The sequence below is a fragment of the Poeciliopsis prolifica genome, unplaced genomic scaffold (assembly GCF_027474105.1).
Source record: "Poeciliopsis prolifica strain line A6 unplaced genomic scaffold, Auburn_PproV2 SCAFFOLD152, whole genome shotgun sequence".
In the NCBI taxonomy this organism is placed as follows: Eukaryota; Metazoa; Chordata; class Actinopteri; order Cyprinodontiformes; family Poeciliidae; genus Poeciliopsis; species Poeciliopsis prolifica.
The window spans coordinates 226,474-244,954 of record NW_026562527.1 but is presented as its reverse complement, the minus strand read 5'-3'; the positions used below and the strand labels follow the sequence as shown (position 1 = coordinate 244,954).

The following is an 18,481-nucleotide window of genomic DNA, read 5'->3' as shown; positions in this document are numbered from 1 at the left end:
TCTGGAGCTCCACTGTATTGAAATGCAGAGGAATTCTGATGGGAACAAAGATTCTCCATTTTCAACATTTATTGTTTTAATTTGTCTGCAGAAATAATAATATTCATACAGTTGATCTGATGACGTTTAACAATAATCAAGTTTTTACTGTTCAGACTGGAACCTTTTGGATTATTAAACCCGTTTAAGAAAACATTTTTACCAAGTTCAGATTCAAGCTAAACATTTAGCAAATATGCTAATTCACAGACCGCCAAAATAAAAGCTTGCCTTGCTAACCTCTGCTGGTCCAGTTGTTCATGTCGTCATGGTTTCTTCCTTTCTTCATTTGCAACCAGTTCAGCTTAAACAAGAGATGAGACATTTCCCAGCTTTTATTTTGATAGTCCACTTCCGGCCATCGCCATGTGAATTAGCATATCTGAGCTAGCTAAATATTTTATTTGCAAACTAAATATTTATGGTGCTAATGAAATATTTCTGAATATTGTTGAATGTCTGATCAAAGTGTCTCAATAACCAGGTTTTGCTCTTCATGCCTCCGTTCTGTGACTTTTGATGACTTTGCTCTGAGGACATTATGCAGAATCATCATCCTGTTGTTAAATGACTCCAAATATGTTTTATCATAAGAAGCAGAAAACATTGGGCTTTAAACTGGACATGTTGACGTCTTCTGATCCGTCAGAGGGCGAGGTTGTGAATCCTCTTTGCCATCACCCTAATCTTCAGCTTCACCCGGCTGTCGGTGAATCGCCAGCCGGGTGAAGCTTCTGGTTGATCCTGAGCTGCAGCAGCTTGTTGTCTGCAGCAGACAGACAGCAGCTGCTGGTAAACATTTTCACTGAGCGCCATTACATCTGTCATGAGTTGGACCCTGGAGGATCGTCTCCGCCAGCAACATTCCACCTCTGACAGGTGAGGAAGTCTGAATGAGAGAGCGGGAAGAAGGATGTTGGGGGGTGAGGGAGGATTCCAAGGCAGCTGGAGACCCCGTTATTGGACCGGATTCCTGTTGTGTAAAGTTAATAGAAATTTAAACTATGGAGCAGGGATTGTTTTCTTAAGTTCCCTGATAGATTAACATCATCGTACCGTGATGATGTACGATGATCATGGAACATTCGCTTGAATTTGGTGATGATATAAAGACGATACTTTGGGTACCAGAAATAGAAATTCAGACACTAACAAACAACGTCTGGATTATCGAAAGATGAACTTTGAAAGTATGAAGGGCTGATGAAGACAAGATGGCTTCCTCAGATCCCGTTTAGTCCTTTCTGCTTTTGCAGGGTCACACAGTCCAGCTTTGTTTCACAACCCAATTATTTTGCTTCAACATTTAGCGAACACTGACCCAACTAAATATTTAGCTTGTTCTGACCCAACTAAATATTTAGCTTGTTCGTTGCCCCAATCCTCCACATGACCTGAAGAGACACATCAGCCTCCCCAACCTCATAACATCTAGTTTTACCTCAGCAACCGCCTCCAGGTCAACGGATTGACCGTCCTCTCGCTCTGAGCGTCCTCTGAAGGACAACACGCTCCCAGCCGGTCCTCACAGAGCAGCTGTAAACTGCTCTGTCCTTCGTTTTGCAGAACTTCCTTCAGGTCAATCAAAGTCCTGGATTCCTCTCACCAGAAGTTTTGGTTCTGCAACCACCAAAGCTGCAGCCCTTCTGGCCACCGATCGTCTACCAGAGGATCCACTGGTTGCCCACTGTCCGGTCCATCGCTCCTGAACACGGTCCATTCAGGCCACAGGCCCTAATGAAAGGAAATGTGTTTTTCCTCTTTAGGATCATCAAGGTTTTCTTGGTCATTTCCTGCCTGTTTTGCATTTTCCCAGATTAACAAAGCAAATCTCAGAGAGCCATGTGGCTCTGGAGGTCAGATATCTTGATCGGCCCAGAACTCGTTATGGCACCTCAGGAATGAGAGCTGGCACGGTGCAGAGCGGGCACGGTGCAGCTCGGGCAGGCTGCAGAGTGGGTACGGTGCAGAGCGGGCAGGCTGCAGAGCGCGGCACGGTGCAGAGCGGGCACGGTGCAGAGCGGGCACGGTGCAGAGCGGGCAGGTGCAGAGCGGGCAGGCTGAGAGCGGGCAGGCTGCAGAGCGGGCACGGTGCAGAGCGGGTACGGTGCAGAGCGGGTACGGTGCAGAGCGGGTACGGTGCAGAGCGGGCACGGTGCAGAGCGGGTACGGTGCAGAGCGGGTACGGTGCAGAGCGGGTACGGTGCAGAGCGGGTACGGTGCAGAGAGGGGAGGCTGCAGAGCGGGTACGGTGCAGAGCGGGCAGGCTGCAGAGCGGGTACGGTGCAGAGAGGGGAGGCTGCAGAGCGGCGAGCGGCACACCACGCCAACTCGCACTCATAACTCTCTTCCTCCGATTAGTGCCAGCTGCCCGGCCCTCCAGTTTTGACAGATATAGTTGTTACATTATCCCTGGCTGCAATACGTGCTTCACAGATTTGTGCTGTAATTTCAACCACAAAGTTAAGCAAATCCCTAACAGCGTGCTAATTTATGGCCGTGCTGCTTCCAGAAGACATCAGTCTGTCATGTCGACCATGTTTTCCAGCACTGCTTCAGGTTTTCAGAGATGTCTGAAAAACAAAAGGTGGCATTCCACCTTTCTGTGAAAGGACATCGAGTCAACACAATCCATGAAACGAAAATGACCCCTGACCCTAGCCATGTGTAGTAACTGAGTCTGTAACGTCTGTGCAGGACCTCTGACCCCTGCTGCTTTGCTGAATGTCCAGGTTGCAGCATTCAGAGCTGGACCGACCGGACAGCTCCGGGTCGGCTTCCTGCTGTGACCAGTTTGAATTTTCAGCCATGAAATGATGGTTTCTGGTTCCATCAGTTGAAAACTCCAGCGACACAACTCACCAACACGTTTCGGCTTGTGGCCTGAATCTGGATTTGATGCATGTTGGAGTCTTCAGCTCACCAGATGTTTGATCCACTTCACCTTTAGAGACGGTGGAGATAAAACCGTTCTGCCTCTGAATCAAACTGTCATCCACGTCCTGAAGCAGCAAAGGAAACCTTCGAGGGAATCGTTGAGACGTTTTGGTACCTGTGGGTCGTTTGGATCATCAATGGTTCAGGTGTTGGAACCATCTTAACTGAAGGAGTGTCGCCTGCAGAGCTGAATTCCTCGTTTTCAAGATGCCGTTTTATAGTCCAGCGTGTTCAGGACACGATTCGACTCTAACTGGGCAGGCGGGTCAAACCCAAGGCCTAATTTTGCGTCATAATAGGAAGACGACAAATATGATGCACTAGTGATGTTTTTTCTGTCAGCCAATCAGCGGATCGTGTTGTGCCAGTGGCACCATCCTAACCGGACCGTACCGTTGTTCTGTGGACCAATGGAGCAGTGATCCGGACCAGTCAGCTTCCACTGATCGGTGCGTCTTGGCCAGAAAATTCAGTACATTATTTTATGCATTTTATGTTATTTTATTTTATTGAAGTCCCATTCGGCCCCCATCCAGGTCTGGGCCGGGGGCCCGCCGGCCCCCCTGAAGCTCCGCCCCTGGGTTGAGTGATTTGTTGGGTCTACTGGTGGCCAGTTTCCTGTCCAGGTTGGTTTCTACTGGTTTTCTGAGACACAAACAGAAGAAACGTGTTTGTGCAGAACCAAAGTGTTGAGAGTCACATTTGGATGAGAGACAAACAGCCAGGAAGGTTTTCGCTTATCATCACTACATATGGATACTGAATCCCACCGCAGGGAGAGGTGCAATCGGATCGCCTCGGCTTATGATAATATTATAGTTGGTGCTGTGAAAGGTCAAACCGCAGCACATGTCAGGCTTTATGCTGAGAGAACTCCCAGATGGCCTCGGCATTGCAGGACCGAGGCTCTGCAAATGCTTCTGGGAAAAAGCTGAACGCCGGTGAGGACCTGTGCCTCTCGTTTGACCCGTTTCTCTCCGGCTCCTTTGAGGCTCGTCGCCGGCGGATACTCGCTGCTCAGAAATGCGTGCAGCAGCAAAAATCTACACTGTTTGCCTGGGGCCTCCAGGGGACGTATCAGAGTAATTAGGGAGGATTAGGTGATGATCATCTTTTTACCATGTGACCAGGCTGTTTTAAAGGTCAGCAGCGGTTCGTTTTGCCAGCTGTCTTCTGAAAACACCTGTTTTAATACAGTTTCTGCCGTTGGAATGAGGGATTTGCTCATGATTTCTCCCACAGGACGGATGGTAGGAAAGGAGCAGTTTTGGAAAGCATGCAAAATGTTTCACTTCTTCATTTCACACACGTCATCGAGACAGGTTTCTGCTCTCCTGTTACTACCTTAATGTGCAGAGCCACAGGTCCCGTCAGCAGCCGGGCCACTTATACAGCCGTCTCAGAACCCAGGAGTAACCATAGACTTTAACAGACTCATCAAATTTGAAATAAAATCACATGAACTATGTTTAACGCCTTTCCTGCTCTATTTTTGGATCTGTTGGAAGAAGCGGTCGTACGGGGTACCGAGGACTCGGACCACCTGCTTCTGTTTAGAAACATGAAACTCGACGAACAGAACAAGATAAAGACACCTGAGTTAGCTAAATATAGACTCCGCAGGTTAGAGCCGCTTTTCCCCTCCTGAAGTCTGCACGGCACCGACTCAACAAGGCGTCAGAAACTTTCCCCTGAGGTTCTGGAGACCAGTTGGGTTCAGCAAACCCATTGTTCCAGAAACCAGTGGGAGACCTGGAGCATCATCCTGCAGGAAGGAACCAATCAGAAGACGGAGATGAGCTTCAGCGCTCAGGTGGGCTTTGGAGGTCAAATGATGCTAAACCGTTTCCACAGCGATGCTGCAGTCAGTTCCTTCCTGTTTAGGCGGTACAAACCGGACTTGATTGGCAGCAGGTTTAATTCATTGGTGACTAAAGATTTAGTTTTAAGCTAAATATTTAGTTTGAACTGACATTTATGAATGAGTGAATTACATGGTGAGAATTTGACCTTGAAAAACATTTTTCCTCTTGTATCCGGCTAATTACTGAAATTCTTGCTGTTAATTTCTGATGGGACTGAAACTTTTGGTCCGACTGTATTTTCTGAATGTGGGCTGTAAACATATCAGGCCGTTTCCTGTCGGCTGGATTTATCTGCTGAGGATTAACGGTGGAAAGTACAGCTTGCTGCTTGAACGTCTTGTAAAACCAATCTGTAAAACTGTACCATACCTGTTATTCCTGAGCTGTCAGGGCCTGACACATACCTGACACCGCTCGACATCCGTCCGTGTCAGGCGCCCGCGCTCTTCGTCAGGGGTCTCCTCGGAGGAAGCCCTCCTCTTCATCACTGTCATCCCTGCGTCCCGGAGGAGCGGCGCCGAGCTGGACGGGTTTTTCTGATGCCTCGTCACAAACAAACGCTTCTGTAAACAGGCCTGGAGGGCCGGCGGCTCGCCCGGTCCAGGAGCTCCCAGTGACCGGCCATCAATCACATCACGGCTCCCAGATGTGGCTGTCAGCTGTGGGGTCAGCGTGGCGATTCCTCATCCGTAAGTGGAAAAGCAAGCGCAGTGCAGACGGAAAGGATAAATTACAGGCCAGGTGAAGACAGGCAGCGCTCAGCAGCTGGCCGTCTGGCCCTCGGGCCCCGACTGCTTGATTTTATTGCTTTTCATTTTGTCCCGATTGTCCAGGAGGGATTCAGCGAACCGCCTGTCAATCCTCATCCTGCAGGTTGGTTTACAGATTAGTTTCTGTCAAACTATCCTCACCAGGAACTAAGTACACCCTCAGTCTGACGAAAACCAAACATGTGAAATAAACACGAAGCAAGTAACATCAGATCACAGCAGGGAGTCCCAGCTTTCTGCTCTGTGAACTACTGGCTTATGTAGCAACTGGTTACTTTCACTTAGTTTTACCAAGTTCATTTCATCATGAAGTGTCGCTTCGCTGACGAGTTAAATCAGTGGATTTTATATCCATTGTGAGAAACTTGACTGAATGAAAACCAAACGAAGCAGAAGAAACCAGAAGCAAACATGGAGAAGCAGCTTCAGCTTCTAGATATCAAACATCTGGATCAAATGTCCAGAAAACTGCAAAACGGCCGAAACACTGAGGTCTTTTAAATCTACAATAAAACCCAGCAGGCTCACAGTTGATTTGATTTATAATAAGTGGAACATCATTAGTTTTATTCTAATGATGTTAGTTTGTTTATTTGTATCGTAAAAAAACTCTGAACTGCTTTAATGGTGAAATATTCTGTAAACTTGACTTAGCTACCAAATGTGTGTCCAGATTAAACCAAATAAATAATTGTTGAGCTCATATGTCTGTTTATTCCATAATTTAACAACAAAATGTTTTTTTTTCAGTTGAAAGTGTTTGTTATTAATCCCTCTGGTTAAAACCAGAGTCGTTTTGAGAACTAACCCGATAGTCCGTCTGGCCTCCGCTGACCGTTGAGCCTCTTCGTCTCCAGAGTTCAGGTTCACCGTGTTCCTCAGCGGTGCGAGTGCAGCCCGGCCTCCTGCAGCCCGGCCTCCTGCAGCCCGGCCTCCTGCAGCCCGGCCTCCTGCAGCCCGGCCTCCTGCAGCCCGGCCTCCTGCAGCCCGGCCTCCTGCTGTGAGGACGGGACGTCGCCCAGGTGGTGGAGGAAGAGCCGCCCGTGGACGCAGGTCCGGTCGGTTCCGCCCAGCCGCCGCTGCGTCCGCGCCAGCAGCTCCGCCACTTCTTCACCACATAAATCTGAAGGCAGCTGGCGGGCGAGCCGGACCGCCTCGGCCTGAACACAAAACATCCAGATCTAGTTCTCCTAGATTAGCGCTGCTAACGCTCAAAGCTTCATAAGGAAGAAAAGACAATAAATGAAACACAGCTCCAGTCCTACGGTTCAAATCGCTGATGAAGGACATTGATACATCCTACAAGTGTTATTAATAACACTGTGTTACTAATAACACAGTGTTATTAATAACAGTGTTATTAATCTGTTATTCATTTTAAACACTGTGTTATTAATAACTGTGTTATTAATCTGTTATTCATTACACATTAATAACACAGTGTTATTAATAACACAGTATTATTAATAACTGTGTTATTCATTTTAAACACTGTGTTATTAATCTGTTATTCATTTTAAACACTGTTATTAATAACACAGTGTTATTAATAACTGTGTTATTAATCTGTTATTAAACAGAAACCTTTGGTAATATAGCAGTAACCGTATTATCATGCAAGTACATCCAGCCCTTAATAATAAAAAACTTTCTAAAGAACATTTAACACTGGAATTAGAAAACATTGTAAATATCCAAATAAAACAAGACAACAGTAATTCAAATGCCACACAGGGAAAGCAGGCAACAGGAAATGCAGACCAGCTACTTCCTGCAGGACACTAAAAGCGGCTCATCTCTCTGACAGCTGTTGCTTTTACTCATTTTGATGAGTTGTGTGAGGAGTTGTGATGGCAGGTTTACCTTCAGGTAGTTGGTGACTTTAAGCGGCCGGCTCTGCGGCACCGAGGCGGCGTTCCCCTGGAGGACGGCGGTCAGAACCTCCTTCAGGTCCTCCAGGCCCAGGAAAGGCACGCAGTCCGCCACGGCCGTCACTTCCAGATGGCGCTCTGCTGACAGCCGGCCGGCCAAAGCAAGCACAAAACAAGGATTAATACACTCCAGACGCTGCTACTATCTCCAGGAAGGAATAATAAATAAACACGGAGCTTTACGGCCGAGTCGCGGCCCAAGGGCAACAGAGCCCGGGCCAAATGGAGTGTTAAATGACTAATAGAAGCCCCAGCAGACTGGAAGGAAGCTGTCGAGGAGCCTGGAAGAATGATGGGCCGCAGTTTATGAGGAAATACTGTAAATCATCCACAATTTTGATTCTGATTTAATAACCTGCAGATTCAGAGGCACCAACAAAATGCCTGAGCTGGTTTTCTGCCAGTGGAAGCAGCAAGACAATCAGTTTCTGTTCACTTTATTATCCAAATGCATCAGCAGACATGAAATGAGGTTAAACTAACCAACTCTTCAGACACATATTGGAGATTCATTTTCGTTAATAACTCCTGTATTTTTTACACTTATCAAAATAATTTTCTGTTTTTTAAACTTGTTTTGAGAATTTATGAATTTTTGAGAACATGAACTGAGCTTAAAACCAAGAATTAAACTGAAAATGAAAAACACATTTTATGTTCATGTTGGGCAATAATTTAAATATTCTCCAGAAGATGAACATAAATACTGACGGACATCATGGAGAATGAAATATTACTTATGTTTGGATGCAATTAATGATTATTTTAGAAATCCATGATTCTGATCGTTAGTCGGATTAACAAATTCTCCTGATTTTTCATTCACCCTAATATTGTAGACAATATTAGAAATGCATTAAAAGATGACAATACGCTAATAATTCAATTCCTCAAGGTGCTGCAATGGCCTAGTCAAAGTCCAGGCCCCAACCTGATTCAGACGCTGTGTGGAACCTGCAGCAGAACCAGCTGAATGTTTCCAGTAACGTTCCTGCATGAAGCTCTGATGTTAGCCGCTGCAGGCAGCAGCAGCCCACGATGCTAACCGGACAGCTAGCTGCGCTAAGGCTAAAGCATTAACTATACACATTATGGTTAGCTTTGCTAATGCTAAAGGACTGCACTGACATGGTATTTAGCTAATAGCTGACGCGCTACACCAACATCAAGCTAATGCTATATTGCACCCATGTTAGTTCCATCAGTGTTGAGTGCTAATCTACTAACAGCACAGCTAATTCTCCATTTAGCACTTTTGCTAACTTTAACAACATTTAGCTTCAGATGAACTGAATTTACTCGGCTGATTGATAAACGTTCAGTAGAATAAAGTTTTGGTTATTGACTCAATATTTCTTTGGAGATGTGTTTTGGGCAGACGTGTCGCATCGTCTTTGTGTTCCAGGGAACTAGGAAGTCTGGGATCAGTTGGTGAACGTTCCTCAACTCACACAGGCTGATGGGTGTGAAGCGAGGATAAAACTCCACAGATCAAACCGTCGCTGCAGAGCCGACTAAATTCTGGTTTTAATCCCGTAAATGAAGCCGGAGTGAAACTGGGCCGCATGAAGCATTCCAGGAATTCCTTAAAGGCCAACTTCTCCCTCATCACCTGCACACCGGGCTCCGGTCCCACCGGGAGGCCCGCTGCCGGGCCCGGGGCCAAGGTCAGCGGAGGTGAACCGCTCCAGCAACAACAAGAAGCAACAAGCAACGCAACTGATGAGGAAGAGCAACTTCAGGAAATACAAGGAGAAACACTTTAAAAATAAAAGATTCCTGGCAGATGCAGTGATGACAGATACTGCTGCAGAATATATGAGTATTTATTATTCTAATAATAAATATTAGAACAATATTTATTTCTATTATATTTATAATTTATAATTGTAATAATAATAAATACTCTGTCACTTTAATTCTGTGAGATATTTCAGTTTTTATTAAATATTTATGTGAAAACACCATTTATTGGACAAAAACACGAGTGAGAAAGTTTCTTGGAAGAAAAACACCCAGAAATAAGACGCAGATTTTCACCCAGCACAGTGTGATTGTTGCCATGGCAGCGGACAGGAAGCTGGCAGGGGAAGGCTTTTGGTGGCGTACCTGGACTGAGTTTGATTTGGAAGCCGTTGGCGACGAGTCGGGGGTCAGAGAAGAAGACGCTGCCGTCCGGCTCCGCCGCGCCCTTCTCCAAACTGCACAGCGTGTCAAACTGGGCGGCGCCCAGGTTTCTGGAAGACAGCAGGAGTTTAGCATGAGAGTGCGGCTTCCCCATCGCCGTGGGAACCAGACCTACCTGTCGGTGAGCAGCAGAGGGTTCTGCAGCCGGGCGGCAGGAAGGACGTGATCCTGCTGCAGCCGCTGGAACAGCAGGGCTTCCTCCGCCCGGAACGGGTTGAGCAGCATCAGACGCCGCCCGCCGCACAAAATCAGCCAGGCTTTCAGAGAGGCCAGCCGGCCCACCGGCCGGAGGCCCCGGGGCCCCGCACGCCGCTCTGGGCCGACAGGCGCTGCAGTCGCTGGCGCAGCGTCGCCATGGAGCAGGGCAGCGGCTGCCACGGCTTCGGGGGCGGAGCCTTCTTCTTCTTCTGGTGCTGGGCGGAGAAAAGCTCGTCCAGCAGCTGCTGGTTGGACAGAGGAGCTTTACGCTTCTGAGCCTGGAGCTTAGCGGCCCTCAGGGGCCGATCGGCAGGGGCCTCGGGGGCCGCTGGCCTGGTCCTCTGGTCATGGAGTTCCTGACTCTTCCTCGCCTTTTCTTCAAACCTGCAGCAGCAGCAGAAGAAGAAGAATAAATCATGCAAATGGATCATTTGAACTGATTACTGTGACACACCTCAGCTGCTCTCACCTCTTCCTGCCTTCGTCTCCCAGATTTTCCCAGCGGTTCTGAACAGCGGCGCTGACTTCCTGCAGGCTGGCGGCCGGTCGCTCCATCAGAATCTCAGGCCGGGTTTCCTTCTCGAACAGCGAGGCGGCGGACGGCGGCGCCTTCAGCGTGCGGCTGCTGATCATGTCGTACGCCGTCAGCACGGCCCGTTTCTCTGTTATGGTATTGCCTGACCTCTTGACTTCTGGGTCGGGCCGGTGGATGGCGACGGGTCGCAGCGGTTCTCCCGACGCCGGGTCAGTCAGCGCCGTGCCGCGACTCCAGGCCTCGGCGGACATCTGCGGCTGCCGCGGCTCCTCTGGGCCGGGCTCGGCGCTCTGGGGTCGACTGCGGGTCGCCTCGTCGTCACAGAGGGAGAAACCGGATTGGTTGACGATCCAGTCGTCCGCCATGGAGGAAGAGGAGCTGCAGCTGGAGGCCTGGCGCTGCAGGGCAGCTGACTGGCCGGCATCTTCATCGCTCACCTTCCTGTTCTCCGTATTCTCATCCGTCTCCACACAACCAGCAGGACGAGGAAGAGTTTCAGGCTCTGGCTGCTTTTCAGGACGAAAACCGTAAAGAGAAACCAGCAGAGCCTCGACGGCAGCCAGAACCGCCTCCTAAACACGGAGAAACAGGAAGTGAGAGCGAAGGAACCTGAACCCGATGAGCTGGGATGGAACCTCTGGTACCTTGTCATGAAGCAGAACCTGGGTTTTATCAGGCGTCACATTTACATCCAGCGATGAAGGACAAACTGTGATGTTCAGCAGGAGGACGGGGAACCGATGCCGAGTCGCATCATCAGGATACTGAGGCGAATAGTGCTGACGCAACAGCTGAGGAGAAGAAACGTGATAAATAACAGAAAGAAACAGAAAACACACAATCTGAATCATTTTCACCTTCAGGATGTCCTTCTGCTGGACAGGACGTTTATTAATAAATATGAAGGTTTTATCAGAGGTAGAGGAGCTTGTTGAGGACAAATCAGCTCCGGGCTTTGGGAGAAAACCGTCCAGAACCATCTGGAGGAAGAACAATCAAAACACACAAATGAATACGTTTTTTATTGATAATTGAAAAGAATGAAAAGGTTTCGGTGCACTACCAGGTTTCACCACAGGGAGGCGGTGTAACCCGGGTTTGGTGCATCTGCTGCCGTTGTTTGCCGTCCTCAGGTGAAGAACACAATCATTTTTCATTTTGTTTAATTTCAGGTTGTTAACACCCAAAAAGCAAAATACTTCGTCTTATGAACATTTGTTTTTGCATTCGGCAGTCTTATGTAGATGTTTTGAGAGTGAAATAACTGTATTGTTAGCATTCCGGCGTTAGCATGTTAGCTGTTTCGGACAGAAATAAAAACAACCCATAAACAGAACTGTGCGAGTTGCATTTTATATCATTTATTTTATGCAAAATAAAATAAAAAAGTCACTATATAGTCGGTTATCTCAGACCTAAATAGGTTGACGGCCCGTGGTTGAAAGTAAGTTTGGGGAAAATGAGAAAGGGCAAGGAAGTACAAGATGCCGCAGACTCACTGCACAAAACAGAAGTCCTCCAGACCACAAGGGGGCAGCAGCCACCAGCTCATGTGGGAGCAGACCCTCAGGAAAGATGGGATGTCCAGAAGGAAAAGGTGCAATTATGCTTTATGTGTTTTACAATATTATAGAAGAGCAGTGTATTTATTTAGGTAATATTTATCCAATTCAGAAATGCTTTACTGATCCCAATTGGATCAATAGCTGCAGACTCCCCCCTAGTGGCCTGGAGGGCCTCTGTTTCGAGGAGCAAGTGCAGTAACTTTTGTCATGCGTCATGTTTTGCAGCATTTTGTATTGAAGGTTTTTGCTTCCATTTGTGCGTTTGCAGATAATTATGTTGTTTCAGCCGCCATAGAATACTTTCACTAAACGTAGTATTTCTGAAGTCTGAAAAAGTATCGTTTCTTCTTCTGTACAGGTCAGATCTTCCAGCCAGAACCGCTGGATCTGATGACTCAGCAGCTGCATGTAAAGGTCAGCCTGGTTCCTACGGAGGGCTATTAGTGGCTGCATTTTTCCACACGGCCTCATTATGAGCAGCAGAAGCCGGCGGTGGCATCCAGTACCGAGCCGCTGTTCCTGCTCATTACGCACGAACTGGACCTCTGGATCCCCGGAGCTGCTCAGCAGGGCAGCCAGAGCTGCCAGCGTCACATTTAGTTCCTCCTGATCAGCGGCCACAAAGGTCAAAGGTCACTCTCATAACCGCAGCAAAACAACAACAACAGCGCGAGAGCGGCTGTTCCACATCTGTCAGCAGGTAGGAGCCTCGTGACGAGCGGCAACGAGCGCGCGGAGACCGGCATCGCCATGGCGACTCGATTAGCGTCAGGAAGCACTCAGCTTTCATCAGGAAGAGCTGCAGAGAAAAGGGCAGAGTGCGCTGAGCCGCCGACAACCGGGCGCACCGCGGATCAGCTGCTCAGGCAGGTGCCACTGCTGATTCAGAGGAGCAGCTGATTTACACAGCGCCAAAACGGCTGTATTAGGGTTAGCATTTAGCTTCCCCTGAACTCATTACACCTCATTCTAAAGCACTAATTTATGTCAACCTCTCAGCTGAATAAAGTTCCATGTCTATCGAAAATGATACAAAATTTCTAATCTTATTTATTTTAGGCTGCCTAAAAGACAGCCTTATTGGTTAAAGTAATTTCAAGTACTTTTTATTGAAAAATATTCTTCCAGAATATTCTTCTATAACAATCCTTCACATCTCCAAATGATGTTTATTCTCTACCCAGAATGCATTGCTGTATTTCTACAGTAAACAGTGTAAAATCTGCAGATGTCTGGGTCCTTTGCACTAACTGAGGCTAAATCAGCCACAGTTAGCAAAACTCAACAATTATAAAACCGAGTCCATGAGTGACAGATCTGTTCTAAAAAAAATTAAAAATTACTTCCTGAAACACAAACTGACAAATTTGACTCGGTGGAGGGCACTATGCTAAGTGTTAGCATGCGTCAATGGCATATAGGGCTATGCTACATACAGTGTTAGTAGCACCATAGCTCCCCTTAAATACCATCATTATGAAGTGATACAGTTAGCTTTTGCTAAGTACCATGGTGTTGTTAGCCTCCACTAAATACAATGTTAGTGTAGCGCTTTAGCGTTAGCTTGCCTTAAATACCATGCTGGTATATAGCTTTAGCATGAGCTACACTAAATACCATGGTGATGATTGCAGTCAATAAACGCCTGTTAATTATTCATCAACTGAAATCAGCAAACTGAAGCAAGGAAAGACCTAAAACATGCAGGGCAGAGAGCCTTGAGAACCAGGGTTGGGAAACGCTGCTTTAGGTTAGTGCAGCTAACTCCTTAGCCCACAACTGGAGTGACTTTACCTCCAACAGGCAGTCATGGGCTTCTGGTGTTTAATGGGTTTTCTATGAAAATGAAGCCGTGAGTCACACAGCGATGGTTCGGAGGTCAGACCCTGTGGGCCTGAAACGTCTCAGACTTGAACCCGATTCAGGTCTCAACTCCAAACAGAAGATAAAAATGGGTTTGGACCTGATCCCCAACTGATTCCTCCAATATTCTTTTCATATTAATATTATTTGAGGCACTATCTACTTTGGGTAAGATACTGACTACCAAGCCTCTCCTTAACCAACCTCTGGCTGTTCTTGGTGGACGGGCAGCAGGTTAGCGACGGTACTAGCTCCTAGCGTAGCAACCAGGGCGCTCCTGGTGTCCGCCGCTCTGGCCTTCTGCCAAACCACCACCTGCAGAACAAAACGCCTCCATGAGACCCGTCCCCTCAGCAGCAGCGGCCAGCAGATATCCTGGTAACAGGTTGCAGGACATGTCTGATATTTTACAGTTTGGCTCATGAAACGGATCCCGCAGTAAACAGTTCCTGAAAAGGCCGTGAAGTGAAACACAAGCAGAGCTGGAGGGAACAGATAGCAGCGGCAGCAGCATGACTGGACAGACTGTGCTCCGCTGCAATCTCAAGCTGCTTTCCACGAGAGCTGCACGGCTGCTGCATGTAAACTCACTGACCTGCAGCAAAACATGCTGCTGCATCCAGAGCCCAGAACTGCAGGAGGCTTTAATCTGGGTTTAAACCGCTCAGATTAGGAGACGGATATGCTTAAAAAGTTCAGGAAATCACAGAAAAAACTCAAAATACACAATCTAATCAGCTAAACTGGCTTCTTGTTTTAAAGATTTATTCCTTTTGTTTGGATATTTAGGCTAAAACATGCAGGAAAAATTATAGTTCGGACTCAGAACCTTTAACGGGACAGAATGGGTTTCAATCCAGAACTTACCTTCAATTACTAGCAATTAATCTTTGAAACTAAAATCAGATTGAACTGAAATGCAGAGATGTTTCCTAGGAACAGTGACCTCTGCAGCTCTGATTCATTCATTTAAAATCTCTTTAATCTGTACCAGAACATAAACGCAGAAGAACAAACAGACTTTACAGGTTAAGATCTCTTATGAGAACACTTGAAACGATTCATTGTTCATGTTGTTTTTGTCACATATATTTTTCATTGTATTCGTTTGTAATCTCTTCACCACTAATGCTTTACCTGCAGCCTAAAGCAGGGGTTCCCAATGTGGGGTTCGGGACCCCAGGAGGCCATGAGCCACCAGGCAGGGGGTCGAAATCTGATTGTTGATTCATTATGAACCAGATTCATTATGGTTTGCATGGTTCAAATAGGAAAACAAAATAAACTACATCATTAAATAATAAAATATAGAGTGAAATAACAATAAGTGGGGGTCATAGTAGGGCTTTATTTGATCATTTTTAATTTTTTGGGGTGAAAAGTTTGGAACTGAGGGTCCAACATGTAATTTCAGAACCAGAGGAAAGTTTCAGCAGCTGGAAATGCAACGAGGACACCTAGTGGTGGAGAATCTACACTAATAAACAACTGAATTAAAACCAGAACTGGAAACCGGAGGCGTTTTGGGTTCAAATAAACATGGACTCAGAAAAACTAGATTAGAAAAGATGAGAAAGACAGAATAAAAACATTTCTAGGAACAGCTGAAGTGTTAACGGGTCAGAGCAGCAGGTTCTGACCTTGTTGTGCGCCAGCGTGAGCCGCAGCTCCGGCGTTATGACGCCGAAGGCCATCAGCAGGTCCTGGACCTTCCTCACTTCCTCCTTACGCTTCCTGACGGAGGAGAAGAACTGCCGTCGCACCGGCAGCTTCCCGAACAGCTTCGCCACGCTCACCGACGTTTCCTGCAGGAACACAGCAGGCTCAAACCGCCGTCAGAAACGCCCGCCCCGGCAGCCCGCCCCGGCAGCCCCGGCAACCTGCCTCCACCCAGGTGGGACGGCCTCTGAGAGACAATGCCCCCGCTGGAGTCCAGGGTGTACTGCGTGCTGACGTCGTCGTCCTCTGTTTTAGTGGTAACAGTGACCTGGACAGGAAACAGACTCTGAAATGTGAGCAACAAACAACTTCAGCTTTTAATGTTCCAATTCAGATTTAACTTAGAAAAACATATCAAGTCAGCCAGTTTAAGCCTTAGAGGTGATCTGTTACGCTGCAGTCGACTAAATCTTTCTGAGATGATCAGATTTGATCTTTTCAGTTCTATTTTAACTCCTTTCAGAATAAGTTCTACGGCTACACCTCTGTTATGCAAATTAGCAGCTACTGGCCACGCCCCTCACATCAATGTTTAAACTGTTTTACTCATAAAATTGGCTGCCAACAGATGAGCTATTAAGTCATGTTTAATCTGCAACAAACGGGAGGAAAGACATTTTGACGTGCGAGTGTAAACATGGCAACCACTAAGCTGCAAAACGCCTGGAGGACCTAGCCCCGCCTTCAGGGCGCAGCTCCTCCCCTCTCAAAAATGGAAGGATTTAAAGAGACAGAGGCCCAAATTCACAGCTTTAAATTACAGTCAGATTTATTTTAGGTCATATTTGACATATATAGCATTTTTATAACTGAAGGTAACATAGTAACTGTATTGTGCTATAAAATGATTTTATGTACTTCCCCTTTGATAATTGGGAGTTTTTTTTTCTTTTTCAGACACTAAAAAAATATTAATGTCAAAACATCTGGATGGTTTAAAGAGTTCAGACTGTTTCTAGAAGCAGCAGAGACTCAAATGGAAGAACTAAACTGTGCCGAAAGAGAGTTTTTAACAATAGACCCCCTTCAAAACCAGCAGATTTTCCTTTTTGCATGTGAAGCTTTGAAATGATCAGAAAACATTCAGAAAAGTTTTCTGAACCTCTAATTTCAGTGTGGAAGGAGAGTCACCTCGGCCACGGCGCAGATGGAGCCCAGCGCCTCGCCCCTGAAGCCGTACGTTTCCAGGCGCTCCAGGTCTTCATGGCTGCTGATCTTGGAGGTGAAATGTCGGACGGCCATCACCGGAGCGTCCGCCGCTTTGATCCCACAGCCGTTGTCTCGAACTTCGATCCGGTCCAGGCCGAAGTTCTCCTTCAAATGAGCAACACAGCAGGTGAAGCTGAAGGGAAAACCCAACAGGAAGTCAGGCGAATGGTCTGTAAACCTACCAGCTTCACGTCGACACTGGAGGCGCCAGCGTCCAGGGAGTTCTCCATCAGCTCCTTCACCACGCTCACCACAGACGTGACGACCTGCGAGCTGGACAGCAGCCGCACCGTGTCTGCAGGAAGCTGCTTCATCACTGTGTTGGTAGGGAAACAGAGTCATGGATGCAGCAGTCTTATCTAGACTGCTGCATCCACGGTGCACAAAGCAGCGTTTCTGCAGATCCTTCTTCACAGCAGCCATCACTGATCCCAACAAACTTCACATCCCTCCTGGTATTCCAGTTTTAAATAACATTTTAGTTTTTACTTTCATTTACTGGAAGTAGTTTGTCTTTTTAATGCACAAATACACTATTTTGTAAATTTAAAAAGAAACCGCTTTCTTCTCAGATGGATCAGATTTACTCTTAATCTTTTTTTGTTTGCTTTTAACATTTTTTCATCTTTTGTGTGATCCTGCATGTCATCATTTGAATTTTTCTGATGTGGGACCATAAAAGATAGTTCTAGTTTATTCTGAGAAACGTTTTGCCTTCAGACAATGCCGTTCAGAATGAACATGTTTCTGGACTAAATTGAAGAAAAAATTTACAAGATGGAATCTTTTTTCAGGATTTGGGTTACTCTCTCTTTTACCTAAGCTTAATAAATGAATTAAAAGCAGATTTCAGTCTCTTTTTTGAAACACATTTTCCACAAAAAATCTTAATTTGTCATGTATATTTTTGCCTTGAATTAAAAACAAAAAGCCTCAAAATGTATATTCTTTTTGTGAAAAAAACAAAAAAAAAAAATTTAAAAGTCAGTCCATGGACCACAAAGGGCCCCCGAGCCACACTTTGGACACCTCTGCTTCAATAGGTCAACTCCTAATTTGAAGCCGCTTCTGTATTTAATCAGGTTGTTTGTCTAATATTAATATTTAGTTTGAGTTTAACAAAAACTAATTATTACACCACTGTTTGATTAGCTGAGCTGAAAACGAATAAAAAGCGGACAAAACCAAAATTCTGGTTCATTTGTAAGAAAATATGGAGAAATGACTTCAGTGACTTTACCACTAAGGATTTAAGCTCTACTGTCTTTCATCGTCAAAATCCGCGTTCTGGATGAGACGTGCTCCACCACCGCTGGCTCGTTCTGTCGGTAATTTAGTTAAAAGACAAACCCGCTAAACTCGGAACCGGACAATGTCAAAACTCACCGACACCGCTGTCCGAACCGCTTCCACCATATTGAATCTCCCACAACAGGCACGAGCTGCAAGAACAGAAACAACCTGGTTCCCGCCCCCGAAGCTGTCTACTGATTGGTCAGCATCTATGAGAGGGCGGGTTCAAATAGAATGTAGGAGAATATTCTATCCTGAGTTCAACCTGACGGCTAGATTTTAGCTTTACTATTCAAAAATATCTTCTCAGTCTTTAAAAATATAAAATGAATAAGATTATTTTCAGACGTCTGGTTTAAATAAATTATAT

The 18,481-nt window shown here is 46.3% G+C and overlaps 1 protein-coding gene across 1 annotated transcript; it reads right to left on the bottom strand.

Annotated features, from left to right (window-relative positions):
• Positions 1–6,220: 6,220 nt before the first annotated feature.
• On the bottom strand, positions 6,221–18,276 carry LOC129355958 (PMS1 protein homolog 1-like). The gene is given in 14 exon segments (XM_055025591.1): positions 6,221–6,771; positions 7,475–7,623; positions 9,652–9,779; positions 9,845–10,037; positions 10,040–10,311; positions 10,397–11,034; positions 11,107–11,253; positions 11,320–11,442; positions 14,095–14,205; positions 15,531–15,693; positions 15,774–15,877; positions 16,741–16,923; positions 17,001–17,134; positions 18,205–18,276. Coding segments are annotated over 13 exon segments (2,625 nt in total). The 5' UTR covers positions 17,133–17,134; positions 18,205–18,276; the 3' UTR covers positions 6,221–6,489.
• Positions 18,277–18,481: the final 205 nt, after the last annotated feature.